This window comes from Urocampus carinirostris, chromosome 19 (assembly GCF_059441175.1).
Source record: "Urocampus carinirostris isolate Australia breed hairy pipefish chromosome 19, RoL_Ucar_1.0, whole genome shotgun sequence".
NCBI classification, from domain to species: Eukaryota; Metazoa; Chordata; class Actinopteri; order Syngnathiformes; family Syngnathidae; genus Urocampus; species Urocampus carinirostris.
The window spans coordinates 7,033,443-7,057,727 of record NC_142367.1 but is presented as its reverse complement, the minus strand read 5'-3'; the positions used below and the strand labels follow the sequence as shown (position 1 = coordinate 7,057,727).

General features: G+C 40.5%; 1 protein-coding gene across 5 annotated transcripts in view; it reads left to right on the top strand.

Moving 5' to 3' along the window:
* Window positions 1-1,070: 1,070 nt before the first annotated feature.
* LOC148347023 (uncharacterized) overlaps window positions 1,071-24,285 on the top strand; it is a 33,377-nt gene continuing 10,162 nt past the window's right edge. The window contains exons 1-12 of one of the 5 annotated variants that reach the window (XM_088323433.1): window positions 1,071-1,331; window positions 10,900-11,862; window positions 14,105-14,245; window positions 14,321-14,494; window positions 16,028-16,101; window positions 16,190-16,357; window positions 19,532-19,622; window positions 20,485-20,566; window positions 21,772-21,846; window positions 22,670-22,772; window positions 22,966-23,031; window positions 24,070-24,156. In XM_088323433.1, coding sequence (XP_088179559.1) covers window positions 10,926-11,862; window positions 14,105-14,245; window positions 14,321-14,494; window positions 16,028-16,101; window positions 16,190-16,357; window positions 19,532-19,622; window positions 20,485-20,566; window positions 21,772-21,846; window positions 22,670-22,772; window positions 22,966-23,031; window positions 24,070-24,156 — 1,998 coding nt within the window. In that variant the 5' untranslated portion in view covers window positions 1,071-1,331; window positions 10,900-10,925. The remainder of the gene's footprint in view (window positions 1,332-10,899; window positions 11,863-14,104; window positions 14,246-14,320; window positions 14,495-16,027; window positions 16,102-16,189; window positions 16,358-19,531; window positions 19,623-20,484; window positions 20,567-21,771; window positions 21,847-22,669; window positions 22,773-22,965; window positions 23,032-24,069; window positions 24,157-24,285) is intronic. The other 4 variants (XM_088323431.1, XM_088323432.1, XM_088323429.1 and 1 more) reach the window with 4 other exon arrangements.

Genomic DNA, 24,285 nt, shown 5'->3' with positions numbered 1-24,285 from the left:
GTTAACCACAAGTTTATTGAGATAAAGAGGAAAGGCAGCTCCCGCGATCCGGTGCTCGCTGGACGCTGGAAACAAGCCGCTCACAGAATCGGAACGTGTTCTTCCAGAGCGGGAGATCGTAGTGTCGTAGACGAAAAACAGGTCGATAGCCGGGACGGGAGATCAAAACGTGGTCGGGGTCAAAAAACACGTCGTAGCCAGAGACAAACGAGGAAATCAGGAACGGACGGGTGTAAAACGGTTGAAAAAAGCAGGACCGACGGGAGTCTTAGTCAAAATGCTTGCCTTGTAGAAACAGAGATTCGCTGACGGACAGACAACAGGCGAGTGAAAGGACTGAGCTTAAGTAGGACGGGGAACCAATCAGGAAGCCAGCAACGGCTGGCGCCAAACGAGCGGGCACAGGTGAAATCAATGAGTCATTGTCACATCCATGATGTTTAATTACAACTAATAGTCCATCATTGAATGTTTTTCATTGGGTAGATAATGTATGAAGTTGATATTAAATATCCTCATACAACGGTGCAACAGTGAGGGTGCTGAATCTGAGTCGGATAGAAAGGCTTCCGCTGCTACTGGTTAACATGGGAATACGTACAATCCGTTTCCATAAACAGAAAAATAGCCTAGAGGGAATGGGCGGCGCCAGGCTGCACATGTCCAAGACAAACCACAGGAAGTGGTCCCCCTATGGCACAGGTGGCAGACAGACAGAGAAACAGACAGACAGAGACGGACAGACAAAGAGAGACAGACAGAAAAAGAGAGAGGGAAAAAGACAGACAGACAGTCAGACGGACAGGGGGTGGGAGAGAGAGAGAGATAGAGAGAGATACTGACAGAAAGACAGACAGACAGACAGACAAACAGAAAGTGAGAGGGACCGAAAGGGAGAGACAGACAGACAGAAGAGGAGAAAGAGAGAGGGAGAGAGAGAGAGAGAGAGAGAGAGAAAGAGGGAGAGGGGGAGAAAGAGCAAGAAAGAGATTGGTTGGGGTGCCGGCTCTCATCGTTCACTTTAAAGAGCCGTCTCAGTAAGCCGTTTCGATCGCGAACCAACCATCCCTATCGGCGGGCATGCGCATTACCACGTGCTCGCGGGTGCAGATGATTCAGCAGGCTTCCGAGCGCCGCGTGACGTGATGACGTCACGTGTCCCTAATGAAAGCATCCGGATCCCTGAAAAAAATCACCTGCACCTGCTTTGTCCCCGTCGAGACGTCCGCTCATTTAGTCTCTTTTTGCGCCTGGAAACGAGAAGAAAATTGTCCCTGTCGTTCTCTACGCTGCCATTTCCGCGTTTTCACACCCATGTCAAGCGACCGCAGGTGAGCTCCCCGCTTTTCACACACGGTCTCTCAGCCACCTCCCTGTCACAAATGATAACCTATTAATATAATGATTCTGCGTGCCAAATGCCATGTAGTTCATCCGCAGCGACGGTCATTGCGGTGCATGTCGTGTTCCTGAGACATCGACTCTGTCAAATGGCGATGCGACCTCAATAGAGTAAATTCTGAATAGAGCACTTTCGATCATGCCTCATGTTTGACGCAATACAAGCACCTAAAGCAATATTTAAAGGTGTCTCATTCGTAACCTCGATTATTTATTCAAATTGTCATACCTCTCAACCCAGAGTGAATAACGTTAACTAGTTGCAGTCACTAGTTACTTCATCTAAAATGTACTGTAATTAATTTAACCCCCCACCCCCAAAAAAAAAAATACTTACACCCAAGTAGGGCGTTACTCTTAAAAGAACTAGTTTTAAAGGTGCATACTACATCTAAACAGGGCACTATAAAATGTGTATAAGTGCCAGGATTACATATCAGTTATGGACATTTATTATGGGCTCTACAAAAAATTAAGGTAGTGTTTCCCAGTGGTAAATTATAATGGGAAGAACTTCCTGCAACTGAATATGTAAGCCACATAGCAGTTATTTTTACATGACACCTATCTGGGATTTTGTCTCAAAAATATTTTCACACGTATTGCTCAAATCCACACATATATTAGCAATTTACTCAAGATCTAAAAATCATGTCTTGATAAATGCACACACAAGATTAAAAATCCTCTATGTAAATCGCAGATATATGTGTGGATCTGCCAAATACATGTTTCACACTGGATTTCTTACTTTAAAGGTACTGGGGAATTTTTGATTTTTTTTTGAAAGTCCCTTTAAAGTGCTTGAATGTGGCTAGGCAATGTACAAACCCTATAATTAATAGACATGGCCACCCGTCTACCCGGAGTGACTAACAACTGTAATTAGTTACAGTTACTTCATTTAAAAAATAATATTCCTACCAACCAGGTTACTTACACTCTGTAAAAAACAGTTATAAATCAACCCAAATACTCTCAAGGGCAGCACGGCAGCGCAGTGGTTAGCGCATGTGCGGCACAGTTCATGTCATGGGAACCTCCTGCGTGGGTTCAAATCCAGCTCCAGACTTCCTGTGCGGAGTTTGTATGTTCTCCCCGTGCTTGCGTGGGTTTCCTCCGGGCACTCCGGTTTCCTCCCACATTCCAAAAACATGCATTTTAGGTGAATTGGCCGGTCCAAATTGTCCCTAGGTGTGAATGAGCGAGTGAGTTGTCTGTCCCCGTGTGCCCTGCGATTGGCTGGCAACCAGTTCAGGGTGTCCACTGCCCGGAGATGCCTGGGCTGGGCTACAGCCCCCCCGCGACCCTAATGAGGATAAGCGGTACAGTTTATGAGATGAGATGAGATGAGACTCTCCTTCAAGCCGACCCTTTAAAATGGCCACATAATGAAATAAATAGAAGAACATTTGTACATCAACCTGTGGAACCAGTGAACTCTTCATAGTTATTGACTTGTCTAGTCTTGAGAGGTTGCAAACAAACAGTACGCTGAGACACTCCATAATAATTTTCACTCTGTGCTTCAAAGCAGATATCCACCAGATTACTGACACACAGAATTTCCGATTTACTCCGAAAGTAACTTTTTAGTTACAAATAATCGCATATATGCACAACGAAACGTATGACTAAAACTGCTTAAAACTGGCGACATAATAAAATAAACGTATGCCAACATGTTGAGCAGTGAATCTTTAATATTTCTTGGCTTGTGCATTCTTGAGGGTTTGTAAATGATCACTTAGCTGAGACACTCCATATCAGGTTTGTCTTCTGTCCTCAAACCACTTGAATATTTTCTGCTCCATATCTGTTTACTGCCCAAGACGCTGTCTTTTTTTTTCTTGGCATGGTGTATTGCAAAATTACTTTTAGAAATAAATCGACCAAAATTAAGCACTGTTTTACCGTAAATTATCGGCCAATGTTTGTCTCATTAATTTTAAAGGTGAATCACAATCGGGATGCATGCATGATGAGCACTGCTTGGGTTTCCTGGCTCTAGATCATAATTCCTAGCTATTGTTTAGATGAAATGGACATAATCGCATTGGGCGCTCAAACTAAGCAATTATTTTGATAAGAACCTGGCATGCATGTACACGTTGAGATGTTGTTTTATCAAAATATAATCCTGGTAGATTAGGTCTACACCCTTTTAAAATAACAAAGGTTTGTCATGTCAGTGTAACTTTTCCATGCTATTCCATCTTCTTATTCAAAAAAATATTTTGATTGCCTAAAAAGTCTGGCATTTTGAACAGTAGCACTGCCTGTTTCAGATCCTATTAATACACAAATTCATGGTTACTTACCACATATGTCAAAGGCCCATGTGCCAGATGTGGCCCGGGAGAAGGTTTTCTACTGCCCCTGAGATAATCTTGATAGATTGTTATAAAATTCACTCGGAATTGCTGCATTTTTTTCCTGCACAATACTTCTTGAACAAAGTGTTTTTGCACACTATTGTATTTCAATCCAATTCAATAATGGCACTACAAAATTGTTTTTTCCTTAAAGTCAATTTATCCTTCTCATGCTAAAATAGAGAATGTTGGGTCTTGATGTTGCCTGAATAATAGCGCTTACTGGCACTGAGGTAGATTATAGCATCAATCTTCTCAATAAAAAAATGGAAAATAAAAAAGTAATGTACATACTACACCACCAGAATAATTATTTTAAGTGGCAAGAACATATTTAGCTTTAATTGTAAACTGTTAGCATTAGTATCTGTATTGTCATCGCTTTAGGGCTCACCAGCTATTCAGATTCAGATTCAGATCTACTTTATTGTCATTCTAGTACACGTGTATACAGAACGAAATGTCGATGCATCTGACCCCCACAGTTTCCTTGAATGTACAGATATAAATAAAGTTGTATTGTAATTGGCTACGTATAGTATTTTACCATAGTGCCGATAGTGCAAGAAGAGTAGCTAACCAGATGTGCAAAATGGGCAGTCAGGTTAACAAGTCAGGTACACAGTAACATTAACACTGTAACAATAACGCTGTAATTACCATAGTGCAGAGAGCAATGTGCAATGAGTGGCAAGCTATAAAAAACTGCCAGTAGTGCAAAAAGTCAGATTAGCAGCCGTTTAGATTTAAGTACTATATGTTAGATTGACCATTTAACAGTCTAATGGCCAGGGGGACTAGACTATTGCGGAGCCTGGTGGTCCTGCACCCCACACTGCAGAACCTCTTCCCAGAGGCTAGCAGAGTGAACAGTCCATGATGGGGGTGAGAGGGGTCCCCGGTAATGTTCTTAGCATGGGATAGGCAGCGCTTCTGGCCAATGTCCTGAATGGAGGGAAGTGCAGTCCCGATTATTTTCTCTGCTGTCCTCGTTACCCTCCTCACACTACCCCAGTCGGTAGCGCTGCAGCCTCCACACCACACAGAGATACAGCTGGTCAGGATACTCTCTATGGTGCCCCTGTAGAATGTGATGAGGGAGGGTGGGGGCAGGTGGGCTCTCCTCATCCTCCGCAGGAAGTACAGGCGCTGCTGTGCCCTCTTAACCAGTGATGCAGTGTTCACGGACCAGGTGAGTTTGTTTGTAATGTGCACCCCTAGGAACTTGATACTGCTGACAACCTCCACAGCCTTGTTGTTGATGCAAAGTGGGGCATGGTTGGGCTGTTTTTTCCTAAAGTCGACAATGATCTCTTTAGTTTTGTCAACATTCAGGACCAGGCTGTTGTCCCTGCACCAGCCCACCAACTGCTCCACCTCCTCTCTGTAGGCTAGGTCGTTGTCATCCCTGATGAGGCCCACTACTGTTGTGTCGTCAGCATACTTCACGATGTGGTTTGTGGCGGACCTAGGGACGCAGTCGTGTGTCATCAAGGTGAACAGCAAGGGGCTTAGGACGCAGCCTTGGGGGGAGCCCGTGCTGAGGTAGATGACATCTGAACTGTTCTGACCTATCCGCACTGATTGGGGTCTGTCACAGAGGAAGTCCAGCAGCCAGTTCCGCAGGGGGGTGTTGAAACCCAGGAGTCTCATTTTGTCTACCAGATGTTGTGGGATGATGGTGTTGAATGCTGAACTGAAGTCCAGGAACAGCATCCGCACATGGGTGTTCTTCTCCTCTAGATGTGTCAGGCTCAGGTGAAGCGCAGAGGAGATGGCATCCCTGGTGGAGCGGTTTGTCCTGTAGGCAAACTGAAAGGGGTCGAATGAGGAGGGGAGACTGGAGGTGATGTGCTCTTTAACCAGTCTCTCAAAGCACTTCATTATGATAGGAGTCAGTGCAACGGGCCGGTAATCGTTGAATGATAAGATCTGGGGTTTCTTTGGCACTGGGATGATGTTGGCAAATTTGAAGCATGATGGTACTTTGGCTTGGTCTAGCGAGGTGTTGAAAATGTCTGTTAGTACACAAGCCAGCTGATCGGCGCACTCCCTAAGTAACCGCCCCGGAATGTTGTCCGGGCCTGGAGCCTTCCTTGTGTTGACCCTTCTCAGGGTCTTCCTCACGTCAGATGAGTCCAGGTGGAGTGCTCTTTCGTCCTGATTTGGAACCGCTTTCGCTGCAGTGGTGCCGTTTTGTGCCTCGAACCTTCCAAAGAATTTGTTGAGGTCATTCAGAAAGTCCATGCTAGTGTCCTGCACTTATTTTGTTGTTGTAAGTGGCAGCCGATTTAAACATGTCCCAATCAGTGCAATCAAAGCAGTCCTGTAGTGCCTCCATTGCCCCCTCAGACCACACCCTCACCTGCTTCACTGTAGGTTTTTCTCTGGTCAGCAGGGGCTTGTATGCTGGAATTAGCATAACAGAAAGGTGATCTGATGAGCCAAGGTGGGGGCGGGGGGCTGCTTTATATGCACCTTTGATGTTTGTGTAGGCCAGGTCTAATGTGTTCCTACCTCTTGTAGCAACCCCTAGAAAAAGGATGGAATCCCCAGTCTTGGACAAGTACTTCTTCCGGCATTTTATTTTGTAGAAACAACTCGGATAAAAAGCATGAATAAATTATAAAGTTTTTCAAAAGTGCAACTCATTGGCATTCAGAAACACTAAAATAAATGAATAAAAAAACTTTGTGGTGGTCTGTAGATGCTACTTTTATAGACTAAGCACAGGGAAAAAATATAAAACTCCATTCTGAGAAAAAAAAAATTGAATCATGAAAAAACAGATGAAGAAATAACAATCAAAACATCACTAGTATGTAGTTGCACCACCTTTGGCTGTTTTGACAGTTTGCAGTCTCCGAGGAGTGGGCTTGATGAGTGTCACACTTTTATTCATCAGTCTTGGGCCAACTCTCTTTGATTGCAGTTTACAGATCATCTTTGCAGGTCGGACAGAGCCTTGCTGTGGACATTTTTTCAAATTCCACCATGTTTTCAATTGGGTTGGGACGTGGGCTATTTGCAGGTATTTGACCGTATGCGTTTTTCTCCAAGGAATGCTTTCACAGTTTTTGTTCTGTGGCGTGATGCATCGTCATCTTGGAAAATTAGTTATACATTCCCAAACATTTTATCAATTGAAGGTATATGAAAGCTGTCCAAAAAATCAACGTCAACTTGTGCATTAATTGCAGATTAGACCACAGCCATCTCCCCAGAGCCTTTGCCTGACATACAGCCCCATATCATTAAGGACTGAGGGAATTTTGACGTTTTCTTTAGGCAATCCTCTTTGTAAATCTCAACCGAACGGCACCAAACAAAAGTTCCAACATCATCACCTTGTCCAATGCAAATTCGTGACTCATCACTGAAGATCCAGTCATCCACAGTCAATGATTGGCTCTCCTTAGCTCATTGCAGTTTTGTTCTTTTGTTTTCAAGCATCAACGATGGTTTCCTTTTATGAAAATCCCATTTCCTTTAGGCGATTTTGCACAGTTATTTCACATACATTGACTCCAACTTCCTCACATTTCCTCTTCAATTGTCTTGTTGTGCATTTTATGTTTTCAAGACGTATGGCCTTTAGTTGTTTGTCTTGACACCTACATGCCTTCCTTGGCCTACCGGTTCGCTTGACTTTAACAACCTCCCTATGCTGTTTGTAGTTAGTACAAATCTTTGATTCAGCGGACTGTGAACAGCCCGCATCTTTGGGAACCATACGACTAGAGTTACCTTCTTCAAGAAGTTTGACGATTCTCTTTGGTTTCAAGAGACATCTGTCTTGTTGGATCCATGATTATGGGCACTCCACTTAGTCCAGGAGCCTTCCAAGATGTGATAACTGCACTGTTTTTAACTGCTGACTAACGAGCAGACTTGATCTAAGATGGGTGCCCAATATTGGAAAGGCAATTGACTGGGTGCGTCCTTATTTTCTACTCAACTGATCCCATTTTTTTCCCTCAGAATGGAGTGATTCCATATTTTTTCCCTGTGCTTGGCCTATAAACGTAGCATTTACTGATCACCACAAAGTTTTATTTCTTTTAGTTTTTCTGAACGCCAAGGTTTCCCACTTTTGGAAATGTTTTATTTTTTTCATGCTATTTTTTATGTGTTATCTGTTCTACAGAATAAAATGTCGGAGTGAGTTCCTATCCAAGCTTGATGATTCCATACTTTGGGGTTGTAGCACAACATCAGCAACACACTTTGCGGACATTAGATGGTTTGACTAGCATTAGCAACTAGCATTGTTTGCCTCTGACATCACAGCTCCGGATGACAAAGACAAGACATGCTGTCTTCAAAATGCAAAATAATTCAAATATGTTGCTGAATTATATATAGATATTATACAAAAAAAGCGTACTATTTCCTCACAGATTGCAAGTTTTAGAATTTGGGATTACCTTTTAATCCCCAAAATAAAAATTGCATAAATTATTACATTTTTTGATTTGGTCTAAACAATTCAACACCGTAATTCACTATTTTATAGTACTACAGTTAAACTTAAGGCGATGTCCTACACCAGAGTAGTCAGTAATGCATCATTCTCCACAGGCTGCACTGCATCACAATTAGTCATTATGATAGTAGGTTTATATAGATACATTAATACATGCTGCATTGATTATTGGGCTTTAATAAGGCTTTTAATTTTTTGCGGCTCAAGACAGTTTAATTCAGGGTTGCCGATCTCTGGCGTAAAGGCTTTGAAAATGTGACCATGACTAACATAAGATCAGTCATACAAACCCGTGTCTATTAGAAGCTTGGTATCTGGACCTGCAGCTCTTTGAGGAGACAGAACATCTTTGTCTTTTAACAGTGATGCTGCTTTGTGGAGTTTGACCAAACTCTCTGCCGTTTTGAAGCAATCCCAGTAGAACAAAGATGTTGCCCTTTTCCTGGTTCACATGAGTTGCTTTCTTGTTGCCGTATAATCATTTTAAGAATGTATTCATGCTTATGTTGTATCCTTCATTTTATTTCATTTATCTAATTATTTTATTTTATCATGCTCAATGAGTGGAATTGCTGATGGCAAATTAAAAATTTTCTCTCACTACAGCAAACAACATCTGACTTACACTTTTCAATTCCACTTTGTTGGGCGCCATATTTACCGGTTTTTGTAAAACAAAGCTCTGACTAATAGGGTTGCACGATTAAGCGAAATGACATAGTGCGATTGTGTAATTGTGACACCTTGTTTTTTTTTCAAGGATTTATTGACTGCAACCATAAAAAGGCCCCCAGAAGAGGGTGGTGTTTACTTAAGTTTAACCCCTTAAAAATCCTGTAAAATTCACATAAAATCTTAATCCAAAGTAAATTGAATGATGTTGTTGAACATTTTGTAGAGTCTGGACAATTTGATTCTCTTTTGAAAGGAAACACACTCAATTTACGTCCCCAACTGAAATAATTACTGCAAGTGCTACTAACTTTGAGTAATCTAAGTTAGAACACACAGAAATGGGAGAATAATTATTCTCTGCTGAATCGTTTTAATTTTATTTGAAATCACATGCAAGGTGAGTGTAGCATGGGCATCTTAGCTGGAAAACATCTGTGACAATAGCATTAGGCCTTACCTGGCCCCAGGTCAAAGTTGATCACCATCTAAAAAACTAAACATTAGCATTTTATACATTTTTAAGGGGTTATCTAGGTGTGACTGGTGACATCATACAGATACCTCTTTGCTTCTAAACGGCCTCCTGGCTTTTAGTTGGGTTAAAGCATGCCACTTGTATGAACACTTGACTGAAAGGGTGGGATTAAAAAAAAGACCACGGGTTGTTAATTTTTCAAAATCTTAAAAAAATAATAACATTTGTCATACTTGTATTGTCATATTCCAGGTATTCCTCATCAGCATGTTTATGTCCTGATGCCTTTAGTATTTGTATCTTTTTTTCCTATAATTACCAACTCGTGGAAGAATAAATGTATTGGTAGGGTCATGCATCAAAGGATTAAGTACCTTTCTCTTAAAATCAAAAATCACATCGAAATTACAATACTGGTCTGAAAAATTGCAATCAGGTTTTTCTCAATCGTTTAGCCCTACTGACTAGTAATATTTTCCATTGAAACGATCAATAAAAGGGTGATTTTTTAATTGTTAGAGGGTTGGGAGGGAGTAAGGGGAATCAAAGGGAGGGACAAGAGAGAGAGAGGAAGGAGAGCGGGAGGGAGCAGAAGAGGGAGGGAGGAGGGAAAGAAGAGAGCGATGAGATCAAATGTCTGCTTCTTTGTGAGTTTGCAGTCCTTATAAGCTCGACTAGAAAATGATGAAATTCCGGTATAAAACAATTGTCGTTATCCATCTGTCCACTATCTGCACCGCTTATCCTCAGTATGGTCGCGAGGGTGCTGGAACCCATCCCATGCATCTTTGGGCAGGGGACATCCTGAACTAGTTGCCACCAGGTCGCATGGCACACAGAGAGGGACATCTCACTCGCTCATTCAGTTTGGGACAATTTGGACCAGCCAATTAACATGCATGTTTTTGGAATTTGGGAGGAAACCGGAGTGCCCTGAGAAAACCCACGCAAGCACATGTAGAACATGCAAACTCCTCACAGGAAGGCTGGTGGCTGGATTTGAATCTATGATCTTAGAATAGTGCCGCAGACGCGCTAACAACCCAGCTGCCGCGGTCCCTAATGTAATTATAATCTGAATTAAATTTATTTTTACAGGTAGTTTCTTATTTGCTGTATGATTTATCACTGATTGATATATTTTCATGCTTGTTCTTAGTATTAGTTATAGGAACTGTGTGGAGAAAAAAAAAATCAGACCACACGCACACAAATCCCTCCATAACATGCCCCCATAATAGTCTTTGCTATGTGTTGTCACCATCCACTATGAGTATTAAAACAGCAAAAATTAAACCCCGATACAGCGAGAGATTACTGTATTTTGTTAGCCAATTTGTACAGTAAGAGAACACTCATTCCTCATGAAAAAACCCTTGATGACAGTTTGTGGAAAAAAACTTGCATGGTACATTCAACTCACTCAGCATGGTGTGAATAATTAACAGAGACCGATATCTTATCCAGATCTTTTCTTTCACCCTCAGCCTCGCCACTACCTGAGTCACGTCTGATGTCCACTCCCGCCATGCCCACTCCAGTATCCAGGTTGCCCAGATTTGGCCCATGGTCTAAAACTTCGAACCGGACACCCAACGTTGCCGCTGCCACTTCGCAAGCCTGTACCACCACTCTTGTCCCAAATGGGTTCTACCACCATCCTGAGCCAGCATTAGGCAACAGCTTTACAAACAGAGCAGCATCCCCAGCGAGACGGATCGGAACCATTTGCCCACCCACAAAGTATTCCTCAAAATGGAGGAAAGTCTATAAAGAGGATGGAGAAGACGGTCATAAAACTGACCGCAGGACTTGTCAACCGCAGGAGTTCACTGTGGCTCTAAAGACGCAAGATAAATCACTTCCTATCCCTAAAAGTGGACTTCACGTCGGTAAATCAAGACTTCCTGTCTCTAAAATTGGACTTCCTGTTTCAAAAACGAGGTTAATTGGGCCCAAACAGAATCTTGGTAGTGTTTCTGGATCCAAACTGCAACCACCTCAGGTGTCCACTCGATTGGGTTTCATTTCAAGGTCTAGTCTTGGGTCTGGTCGTGTTTCTTTACCACCAGCCAAATGCTCAGATTCCAGCAACAACTTTGAATCATTGCAGCCTTCGCAGCCCACCAAAGGCAATCTTTTTCCTTCACGAAGCTTCGGTTTCCAGTGCAGCATGTCCTCAAATATCCCCACTTTGTCAGCCTCTCCCCAGCCCATTTGCACCCAGCTGAGTCACAAACAGCCCAGTTTGTCCCATGATCAAAATGAATCCCTTGAAGGTCACATTGTTCCGAAGAAGTCTCTCCTTCTTGCTCCCAAAGTTAAGAGCAAAGGCTATCAAAAATCGCATCCGTCGATAACCAAGCAAGCCCGAACATATGGGAAGGGAGCAAGTGAAGTGAACGTGAAAAGCTCATCAAGAACGTCATCCTCCGTGGAAAATGATGCAGGTGAGGTTAAAAATGTCAATAAAACAAGTAATGCACAAGTATCGATACCAAGAATAATATCCTGCCAACACCTGGCCAAATTGAGTATTCACAAAATTGAAGACTGCCAGGGGACCAGTGTTCCCTTTAGGCTGCGCGCGTGCACAATTGCGCACTGCTCGCATATTCTCAGCGCACAAGAAAATCTAGCCAGCGCACAAGGGTCCTAAGCAGCTCTTCAGGTTGTTTTTGCTTCTTTAATCCCAACATGACCAAATATTATGTAAAATTATGCACAAAATGACTTAAATGAAGGGGGAATAGAACAAAAAAGAAAAAAATACCAAGATGAAAAAGTAGTGAAAAGCTGAGAAAAAGGGAAGAGAAAAAAAGAAGGAAAAATTTAGAATCAAAGCCAGGAAAAAAAGAAAAGAAAGAAATGTAGGTAAAAAGTAAATAGAGAACAAAAAGAAAAAAGTAACAGCTTGGAAAAATAAACACAATGAGATTTTTTAAGAGGAATTTAAAAAAAAGTAGAAAAAAGAATAAAAAGTTTGTGTTGCATTCAAATAATTTCCAATTATATCAAGTGAATCTTGTTGCCAACATTGTACTTCCACTAAAAAATGTGATTAAGTACAGTTCTGTATCTTACAACCGACAAAATAAGCCCCCAAAAATGTTAATATTATGCGACAAAATATATCAGGAAATAAAAAGAAATGGATATCTTGTGAAAGAATTGTAAGAACAAACGACGTTCGTAGGCCGTACAACCTTTTCAATAGTACATAGGTCAATTCATTCAAAAGAGAAAAATAATTTTGCATTGCGAAACTCAGAAAAATGTAACTTGATGTCAAGTTTTGGACATGTTTGATATTTAATTATCTTGCCACACTTATGGATTATGGTTGTTCACTGTTGTTTCAAGCGTTGCTCACCGACTTTGTGTGAACGCACAGACCTGTGGAAAATTACAGGGAACATTGCAGGAGACGTAATGGTGAGTTACGCCGGCTTGATAGTTTTCCGGTATTTGTTTACCGAATAATCGTGACGTTTCTCTGATGAGAGTATTTTGAATATTGAATCCCAAAAGTTTAAGCTTTCCAATGAGATGTTGCATGACGTATTTCAGTGACTGGTGACATCGTAGGGACACGTATTTTTTTAACAAAAGTCCAGCAGCCCGGGTCGGAACCTTATGGGGTTAAAGTACCGTATATTGTTAAAACTTTTTCTGTGTACCGTCTTTCATGCGTCTTATAGTCAGGTGCCGTTTATGTATGTGTAACCGCGGTTTTCGATGTCCCACCAAAGATCCACATTCACGCTGGACTGGATGATGAGGTTTTTATTATTACAGTTTCTGCAAATGGATGAGTCACAACATTAGCTTTTTCTGCTGGGTCTGATCTCTTTGATCTCTTTGTAGTTCTCTCTGGTAAGACTAACAACAAAGCATATCAAAGAGCTTTCTTTTCACTTTACAGAAAATACATTTTAGAATATCACAATACATTTTTACATCTTTACATTTTAACAAGATACTTTTAACAAGAGATCGTATAGTGGATTTTTAACGTTTACAATGAATTCAACATGTTTTTCTTTAGTCTGAATTTTAACCAACATCATCCTTTTTTAATGTATATGAGAAAATAGGAATAAAAACAATAATGAGTATAAAAATGGGTACAATTTACCTGCAAATGGATGAGTCACAACATTAGCTTTTTCTGCTGGGTCTGATCTCTTTGATCTCTACAAAGGGGAATTAATATTTAGTAAAACTGAAACAAAACGAAAATAAACCTAAACAGCTTGACAATATCAATCACATTACTATGCATGGTGAGAGATTTGTCAGCTGGGGTTATAATGTTTAAAATTAACTTCTTTTGTGGAGCACCAAAAGATATGTCTTACCTTTGTAGTTCTCTCTGGTAAGACTAACAACAAACCCCGCCTCCCGGTCACATGTTAGAAGCCAAAACCAGACCCCACCCCATACTAGCAGATGGCACTGTTGGACTCAGCATTGCAGGACATTTACCAAAAACTATACACATGTTTCAGCAGGAATTTCAATAAAACAAAAGTTATTATTACACCCGTTAGATATGTAAGAAATGTTTTTTCTTTTAGAAATGTACTGGGTGCGGCTTATCAGGTGCACTCTATAGTCCAGAATTTACGGTAATTATTTTTAACTTTTTTAGCTCTGGTGCATCGTCCAAATGTCATGCATGTTTTGCAGAATGCACACCAGCTGTTCCAGCATCCCAAGTCGAACCTTTGGTCCCAGCACAGACTTTGGTAGACTTGCCACTGTTGTCAAGCACACCTGTGGACCACAATTGCGTCAGTCAGGAATACATGGACGACTTTGACAACATGGGTAAAGACCTGAACACTTCACCAGTCTAATGGTACCAAGCCAGCGCCTGTGTCGCACATCTTTTTCGTCTCATAGGAAATGGAGGCGTGGGCATCTTCATTCCCTCCAAAAATGAGGAGGATGACTCCGGCTTGGACCGATCGAGCGTCGGCTTCTGTGAGCGCCAGCCTGAGAGGAACGCTATTACAATGGCGACGGAACTTCAATTTCTGGATAACACTTTGGACTTGACAAATGTGACACTCACCGGTCAGTTTTGAAAATATTATGCCGTATTTTCTGCATTATAAGATGCACCAGATCATAAGGTGCACGCCTCCCCCCCAAATTTTTTTTGTCATACATTTTTCATTTATATAGGGTTGCATAAAAAATAAATACATTTACATTAAAATGATTTATTTCATAGAACATGTATTAATATTATTGCATCTTGTTTCACAACTAAAATTTAAACACTACATTTATGAATGGTTATTGTACTGTCTTCCCTTTTTCGCCAACTAGACAGCTAGTGGGGAATGTCCCTAATAGGCAGACTTACCTACTTTAGTCGCTGTTTATAGCCTCAACCATTACCCTTATAAACTCGCCGTACATTTAAAAAAGTAGAATAGTTGTGCGCCATGAGAGCATTACCTCTGTTGAAATATTTTTGGGTGGTATTTCCCTTTTGAGCAGGGTCATTGGCACATGAGAATGGAAAGCCTAAACAGTATGACTGGCTCCAGATGGAAACTAAAATCCTGAAATGGGGGTGATAAACAGCCCAAATATGTAATTGTGCATGTATGATTTGTTTATAATAGCTAAACATCAAGATGCAAAGAATCCTAGGAGCAAACACAAGATAACTGGAGACTGGAAGTTCAAAAGCAGCTGTCAACAAATGTGCTGAGTTAGGTTCTTGGGCCATTTTTCACATCAAGTGCAACTTACCTGGCTTCTTGTGAAAGATGGTGGTCATATCTAAACTCATAAATCCTTTTCCTTTGTGGAAAGACTCTCAAACAGATGTATATATATATATATATATATATATATATATATATATATATATATGTATATGTATATGTATATATATGTATATGTATATACTTGGATCAAAGACGAAAGAATTATCAACACCATCGTTTTGCTCATGGGTAAAAAAGGCTTGTTAGCTTTCTAAGCTCAGACATGCTAACAACAATTTAAACGAGGCGCCGTCACGAATGGCAGCCACTCCAGCAGCTCCCGTGTTATTTTCGATTGTTCTCGATTGTTCTCAGCTCAGGGATGCTGCTGGAAAAGTGAATTTCCCTTCGGGGATGAATAAAGTATCTATCTATCTATCTATCTATCTAATTTTTTACAAAACTTTTTCATTGAAAATAATCTTTAATCAAGTAATCATAATACTTTACAAACTTATGGACAATTACTGTCCAACAAAAGAGGATTTGCCATGAGCATTCAAAAATTGGCGTCTGACCTGCCGTCTAAAGTTCTGCGCTTTTGTTTTCTTTCAGCAAACATTACTGGACTAACAACAAGAGGGCATTAGAAGATCATTCTATATGTTTATCATAGGCAAAACAGTTACTGTATGCAGTGCAATTTAATTCCTACTATACATTGTATCCTTTGTATTTTCTATATTTAATGTCCTCCAAATTATTATTATTTCCTGGCCAATTTGGGGATTTAGCTGCACCTTATGGCCATAAAATAACGTATGTCCAAGACAAAGTGAATACACCAGAGATAAATTCATTTTAATTCTGTTTTGCTTATTATTAGGCAACGATGGACCAAACCATCTGACCAGATTCTCCTGCCGCAGCAGGTCCAGTCAGTCCGACTACCAAGAGCAGGTCACTGTCCAATCACATTTCTTATCAGTCAAGTTAATTTACGATCAAGTTGTTTAACGTTGAGTTTGTTTTCTGTTTGGACCCTCAGGGGAGCGCATCCCTGGACTTGTCCCCATCAGACAGCTGCGCTTCTGGGGGCATCTACATGTGGGATGAGGAGGGACTGGAGCCGTTGGGGGACGCTGCCTCGCATGATTTGTTGGACTGTGGGCTTGCTCACCACATTGGGAGTTTCGACTCTGATGTCAACAGTAGCGTAAGATGCTAATGCAAAATATATCATCTGAGCAACACTCTTAAAATGGGTATTATAACAGAATTTTAAATAAAAAAAAATGTTATCCTTACATCATAGATTATACCGTAAATTCTCACCTGCCAGCAGCTACCCTTTTTTTTTGGGTGGTGGCACAGAGGAAAATGGCAAGCAGCTCTATTACACAATGCATGCGCTCAAAACAATGCTGTGACGTCTAGAGACATTTGAGGCCCTTCGAGAGAAATTAGTAACTGCTTTTGCCATTTTAATTCAAATATTATACATAACTGGAGCAAAACAAAAGGTTTGTCAGTACTTTTTTTCTAAATTTAGAACTTACTCACAATATTTAAACTTTTTTTTACCCAAAAATAAAGTTCTCAATTCATACATCGAAATTGTTATCTCAGAGTTTCTCATAGAATTTTTGGAGACCGACAGTCTAGGAGGGTTTGGGGGCGTGCACTCCTGTAAGAAAAATTTCTACATTTAAAAGTCAAAATTTCATGCACTTTTAGAGCAAAATCACGAAACTAAATCTGATGAATGTGTGGCCTTGTAAACTATTGAATCATAAATACAATAGTTATGAAAGGCAATGACACATTTTAACAAAAAGTATAAAAAGTAATTAGTGTGAAGAAATACATCCCCCTTCTCAATGAACAAATTAGTTCTGTGACAGAGACGAAAACACGCATATTAACCAATTAACCAAAAGCTAGTGAGTGGACAAAGAGTGCCAGTGAGCACACAATGGCATTTCCGATCCCTCTCGAATGAGATATCAACGTTATTTTGATTGTTTCATTCAGATATTAAAGATTGTATTATATTTTTTTAATAATACAACTTAATGAGACTCAGGCAGATCAAATTAGACCCTGGCGGCCCACTAGAGATTGTCAATGGTATGGGAAACCCTACATCTATGAAAAACGGTACACTTCTTTTTACGTATCAACTGCATTAATATCAGGTTGTCATTACTACATTGAGTTAATCCTCGAGAAACGATGACAAGGGAATGCAATTTGGTCTAGTAGCACAGCAACCACCAATGACAAAAGCACAAAAACCGCGTCTGTTTTGCAATCTGGCACTATTCTTCATTGTCTGGTTGCCCTGGCAGTGTTGTCTAGGAATATAGGGCTCACATTTTATGTGATGCAGCCTTCATTCACGTTTTCTTTCGGTGCAGTACTGAATATGTCAACTTTGTAATCACCATCATAAAAGGTCACATGATCCGAAACCACGTGAACAACTCAAAGCAGAGCTGAAAAAGACGCAGCTGAAAGCTGTGCCAGGTATGCGGGGACACGGTGCCCTTGGCGCACTGCACGCAGCTTTTGATCAGATGCTCAGATTCTTTAGTCCGGAATTTACGGTAGTTTTGTCTAAAAAGTTAAAAATAATTTGTAGTGATGGGCAAGTACCGATCCCAGGTTTCCGGATAGTTCCAGATTATTTAAAGGTACCTGAAACTCCTGACGATAGCTGATGTCAATATCGGCTGCTCTCCAATGACACTAATAAGAAAATAGAGAAATATTGTCATTAATTTCATGCAACTTTAAAGTGACCGTGTGTAATATTTAGTGCTCCCTAGTGGTAAAAAAAAAACTTCAGTAAAAAGAAAAACTGGCTGCAAAAATTGGGTACATCTGGCAGAGGTTGACAGGTATAAGATCACAAGACTGTTGATACGTAAGCACTTTGTACTCACTTAAAATTGCTGTAACTTCAAGTGAATATACACACACAAAAAAATGACAGCACATTTTTTGATTATTTTTTTGCCTGTAGTAGTTCTTTTGCGCGAACTTGCCGAGCTGATGCTGGCGTGATCACTCGAGAGCGCCTTGAGCGGTCTCTAGTGGTAGCCTTTGGGACTGCTTGTGAATTAAAATGTCTGTCATTACGTTTGGGTTTGGCCCATGCCGGGCTGGATTTTTATTTTAGGCCCGATCTTACGTCTACCATAAATGTATTGATTCATGTTTTTAAAATGTAGCTAAGTGTTCACCTCTGCTCTGACCTTTGATTAATGATAAAGCTGCGTTGCAATGATGTCGTGGGCAAGCACTGCTGCGCTACAGTAATGTCGTTGGCAACCATTGTATTGAGGGCAATGTAGTGTTGGTGCTTGCAAAACACCTGTGGACTATTCTAATAGTAATTATAAATCATAGATGATTAATTCAAAGACCGGATCTGGCTGGCTGGCCTTGACTTTGACATATATCTTGAAGATGAACAACCCCTCACGGCTTTGGATTGCAACTTCGAATCTTTAAGTCCTCTGATTTGCTGCGGAAAGGCATTCAGTGTCTGTACAGTCTTAGCTATTAGTTGACTGCCGCTGGGCTTGACTTTCAAGCCTTTGAAGCTAACTTAGAGCGTTTTGAGCTCTCGGGCCTTGCTGCTAAGTGGGAGCCCTTTTGGTGCTAGGCACATGAGCGAGCAGGAAAATCCGCTGAAAGAAGGGGCCTGACCAATGAGATCAAAAGACAAAAGCAGACTACCATGAACATGTTGCTAGTAGGGCTGCAGCCAATGGCTAAGTAGACGCCTCGTCACCCACTATTGAAAGGGTTAGTCGAATAATCGGACAATTACATTTAGCATGACGTTGATTTAGTTATGTGTAAAATGATATTTTTGAAAGTATTTATTGATCATACTAGGTGTTAGTACAAACTTAAACAAAAATACAAACTAATTAGGCACAGTACTCTGTTAGTAGAGACTTAAATCCATGAATAGACCTCTATTCATTTTTTAGGGACAGGCAAATAAACGATGAATTGAAATCAAGTAAACCTTTTTTAATTCCTGTTAAAATCAGGGACTGGTGTAATTGAACTATGTGGAGTCCTTAGACATTTTGTGATTAAGGACTATAAAAATAAATGTGAATTGACTTGACTTGACTTGTTAATCAAGAAAAGGCTCAATAGAAGCAGTAGACCAGTAAATAAAACATTTATGTTCATTTTGTGAAGTACATTCGGAGATTAACTGCAAAGTCTGTATCAAAAGAACTTTTCAACAGGCATTCAACAGTTGGAAATCTAACAACATCTTTTCTTATTTGACTTTTTGTCATGATTTAATTGGCCCATGTGTCAGATTTTTGAATCAGTTATTTTTTTCCTTTTCTTCCAGGATCCTGTAACCAACGTGGACTCTTGTGATTTGGAGGAAGACGACCTCATGCTTGATGCAGACTTTCCGGAAGACATTTCACTCCACACTGGTGAGCAAACATCAAGTACCGTACATTTTGGACTACAAACTATTATTATTATTATCATTATTATTTTTAAAACATTTCAAACACTGCGGCTTCAATGTACTGTACTGTATTGATTAAAATTCAGAAGCCTGTACAATCAAAGCAGCCTGTGCACATGCTGCCCTATGCGACTGATCTTAAGCTCGCACATCACAAAGTGATAGAGAAGTCAATGTATTGCTGCTACTATTACATGCAGACACTAGGGCGGCATTACTTCAGGAGGGAGAGCGCTCTTCTTGGGATCAAGAGGTCGCAGGTCCGATTTAAGTGTCCTTGGGCAAGACACTGAATCCCCAATGCCTTATATAACAGGTACTTGGTAGTTGGGAGGTCTTCATTGACTTGAAAAGCGCCATAAAAATGCAGACCATTTACGTTTATTTAGTTACCAACTGAAAGGGGGTACATGATATAGATTATTGGGCTAACTATTATTGGAATAATAACTTAACAGTTTTCAGCACAATCAGAAAAACGTACCTGACAACAAGTCACCTGCTGCCTCACAGAAATATTCAATATACAACTTGTTAGAAAATGTGCAATCCTTTATGTATTCACAATGTGTTACTTTTTTGTACTAGACATTTCTCTGATGATTTTTAAAAATGTAATCAATGGATAAGAATTTACATGGCTCTTTAAGCTTGCCGCTTAAAATTCAGTGCAGCTTGTCCTTAAATTTGCACATTCGGCTTTTAATCAAGTACTCTCTAACATTAGAACAATTATGCTAGAATGAAGCATTTGAGTAAAAATCAAGCCGATGGGTGTGCCATGTAAAAAATTATTAATATTAGCGCTTTTGCTCACTCTGCAGATGATGACTGCTTTTCCCATATGGCAGAGTGGAGGACGAGGCAGCTGTGCTGGAGGACACAGGAAGATAGTGGTGACAACAGGTGCCGTTTTTTTAAATTGGGGAAATTCTTCCTGCTATTCCCACCTATGTTTTCTCCAGATTTTGGTCTAACGCGTGACAAAGGATAGCATAGTACTGCATTATTAATTACATTTTGTAATTGTTGTCATTACGACATTGTGCATACTGCACACTACTTATTAAATGTAGATCATAAATTTAAATGGCCTTTGCTGAATTTGCATAGTCACATCCATCCCAAAATTGGCCAGCAACTATGTCTGAAGGACCAGCCCATTTATATTTACAGATAGAGCACAACTACATTCAGTTATGACAGCACCATCTCAGGCCAAATTACGAGGTAACTGAATTACTCCTCATTGTATATACTCGCATGCAAGTTGAATATACAACTATAAAATAAAGTACTGAATTCAGGGGCTCAGTACATATGTGCATATTTCTCTGTGTCAATGATAGCAAATGGTAGGTACTGTGATAGGCTGGTGTATGCTGTTAGTCAAGCAGCGGTCAATGTGCCTGACGAAACAAACTGCGAAGCACTGCGTTTGCAAGTTTCTAGCGGCTCGTTACATTGAAATCGGACTCTAAGGAAAGTCAGAATAGCGCATAGAAATGGTGATCACCAGCGGGTGCTCTGTGGATTATTAAATCAGGGAAAGGACTGAGGTGGCATTGGGAAAGAAAGGCTGCAAGTCTGGCCTACAGGGGCTATGCTACGTAAAAACTCTCACAAGCCACCCATGCTGAGTCTGAATCTCAACGCTATGTCCAATACCCATTAAACAAATGTTCTGAAGCTACAACTTGAGGGAAACTGCTACATTTGGGATGGTTGTATTTTTATCGTCGCGGAGACCTGGCTCAATTTACGGGACCCCTGATTCTAGCATGCAGCTAACCAGCCACTAATTTCTTACTCTGAAAGAAGAATCCCTCCGATTTCGTCTTACTTTTTAGGGTCTACAGTTATTATTTAGTTACAGTCACATACTCTGTCAGTAAGGACTTCATCTCGAGGTAACTTTGCCCCCTTGGAAGCCTTTATGAAGGTGCGACGCTACTCTCAGTCTTTTCACTTTTCGCAGGGGGTTCTGCTCCCAATTATCCATGATAACCAACATTATATCTATCTTTTTTTTCTCTTTTTTTTCCCCCACTTGATATTGTGTGTACTCTGGTGGTCGTAGTAACAAACATTGGCTTGGTGCCCTAATATAGGGAGGAGGGATGCTATGATGAACAAGACAACACTGGTGTGGATGAATACCTTTGTCTTGATCTTTCTCCTCAAAGGTAACACAATGGCAATTCCACTATATAAGAAATTAGATAATGAACTTCTGAATTGGAATGATTGTCGAGAAATGAATGAGTTACTGTATGTCTTTTCCAGCCCCCATCAAGATGTGCATTGTTTAATTGAGATAAAATAATAGATAAATCTTGTTATCAAAACTAAACTAAACTCTCTCACTGCCAATCTATTCAAAGATCTTTGACATTTCCATCAGGCGAATTTGTTTAGAATGTTTTAATTTAAAATGTGAACTAATTATTGCAAATTCCAAACCTTAACGGCTAATTTTTTGCTACATTCTAAACACTTGGGCTTATTCATCTTTTTTATCTGAGGCACCTAAGAAAACAGCAGGTGCTCATTTCCACAATGCATGGATACATACAGTGAAGAAAATGAGCATTTGAACACCCTGCTATTTTGCTATTTCTCAAAGTTGGAAATCATGGAGGGGTCTGAAATTTTCATCGTAGGTGCATGTCCACTGTGAGAGAAATAGACTAAAAAGAAAAATCCAGACATCACAATGCACGATTTTTTAACGAAGTCATCATTCATATTTTCGGCGCAGTATTCAATATTTGCTCATCTGTGTAATTGACATCTTGAATGGTCACATGCAACAATGTCATAACATCTCAATGGGTTCTGTAATATTTGTGAAATTACATATCGATGATGCTGAAAATTTTAATCCTGTCCAAGATGTTTTTCATTCTTTTTTAGCATATAGCTTGCGGAAGTGATACGCCTGTTCCGAACACTTGTGTAACTCACCAAAGAACAATACTCAATTGACTCCTTTTAAATGCCTAAAAGAGTTGGCCCCCTCAGGACTCCTGATGTCGACGTGGAGGACCTAGCTGAAGATGTCTGTGCCCTCCGGTCACACCTGGAACTCCTTCAAAGGTTTCTGCAGCAGGTGAGAGCACAATGGTAACCACTTTTTTTTTTTTCTCAATTTCTATCCAAATGATCTTTCGATTAAGTAGTGGCCTATTTTCACTTGTGTTACTCTCAGCTTATTGATTAAAATGTACTGCACTCTACGCTAATGTTCTTCATATTAGTGGTTTATAATCACATTGCTAATGTTTTACTCCCAAAATGTTTAGGAAGATACTGACGTCGACATTCTGACTACTAACACGCTCAGTCCAGAAGACCGCAATAAATCACTGGTGGGCAATAACTCTCAAAGTACTGTAAATTCCAGACAATGAAGTGAACATGATTCAAAGCCGCATGCTCAAATTTAAGAACAAAACTCTATTTCGTCCTAGTACGAGACGCACTGGATTTAAAGTTGCAGGCTTAAACGGCCATAAAAATGAACTAATTCACATCCCTTTCTTGCACTTCAAGCCTGGTTTACACATTCCACCAGCCGAGTGGGGAACTTTGTATCGGCGCCTTTGGCTGCAGAATGCCAACAGCGCTGTGTCGTCACACACCTAACTTCGTTTTCAGCTGCGTCGATTCTCAGTTCTGCTGTTTTCGGATCATTTGAAACGGCGGTAACAATGATGCAACGGCGATAACACCTATTTACTACTGCGTGAAAACTGGCTGTGTCGCGGCAAAGTGTAAGCTCTATAGTTCTAGATGACGGTGCCTCAGTAATCATATTGTGGAGAATAGTGCCGGATTGCAACACAGACTTGTCTTTTTGTGTTGTTGTCATTGGTGGTTTCTGCAGTAACAGACCAAATAGCATTCGCTTGTTATCGTTCCTCAAGGATTAAAGGAAACTTGAGCAGCCTGATATTGACGCCAATTAAACAGAAAGAGAAGTATAGCATTTTTGATAACTTCCACTCCATTGCTGCTCAATTTGGATGTATAAATTGAGGACTTGATTTGTGGGTGAAAACTGAAATATCGTGAATATGTTGTAAATATTGAATAAAAAAAAACTCCAGTTTTGCTCCTGTTAATATTGGCAAAAACATGGACTTACTGGAAGAGCGACATAAAAGTTTCTAGACTTCGCCGCGACGTTTTGTATTCAGAACGCGTGCATTGTAGAAAAGAGCAGCTCACCTTTTTTCCTTGGTTTTCCTCGGTGCCGCCACAAAGAGAGAATGTACCTCACCGTATTTAAAGCTTGCCCTATTTAAAATGTAGCAAAAAAGTAGCGGCTTGTAGTCCGGAATTTACGGTTCATTCTTAATCAGTCAAGAAGCGCCCGGTCACAAGTTGTTTTTGTGCTTGTTTAGGTGGAGACCCTCCTCAAGGAGATGCAGAAGCTCAAAGAGGATCTGAGGAGCAAAGATGAAATCATTTCGAGGCTTACCCTTCAGCTGGTTTGTTCTGCCTTTCTACCATACTCTCGAGGCGTGGCTTTTTTACAGTGAAACAGCTTTAGGCAAACTATGGCCTGCGGGCTACACACTGCTTTTTAAACCAACCCAATGAATGAAAATATAATCTTA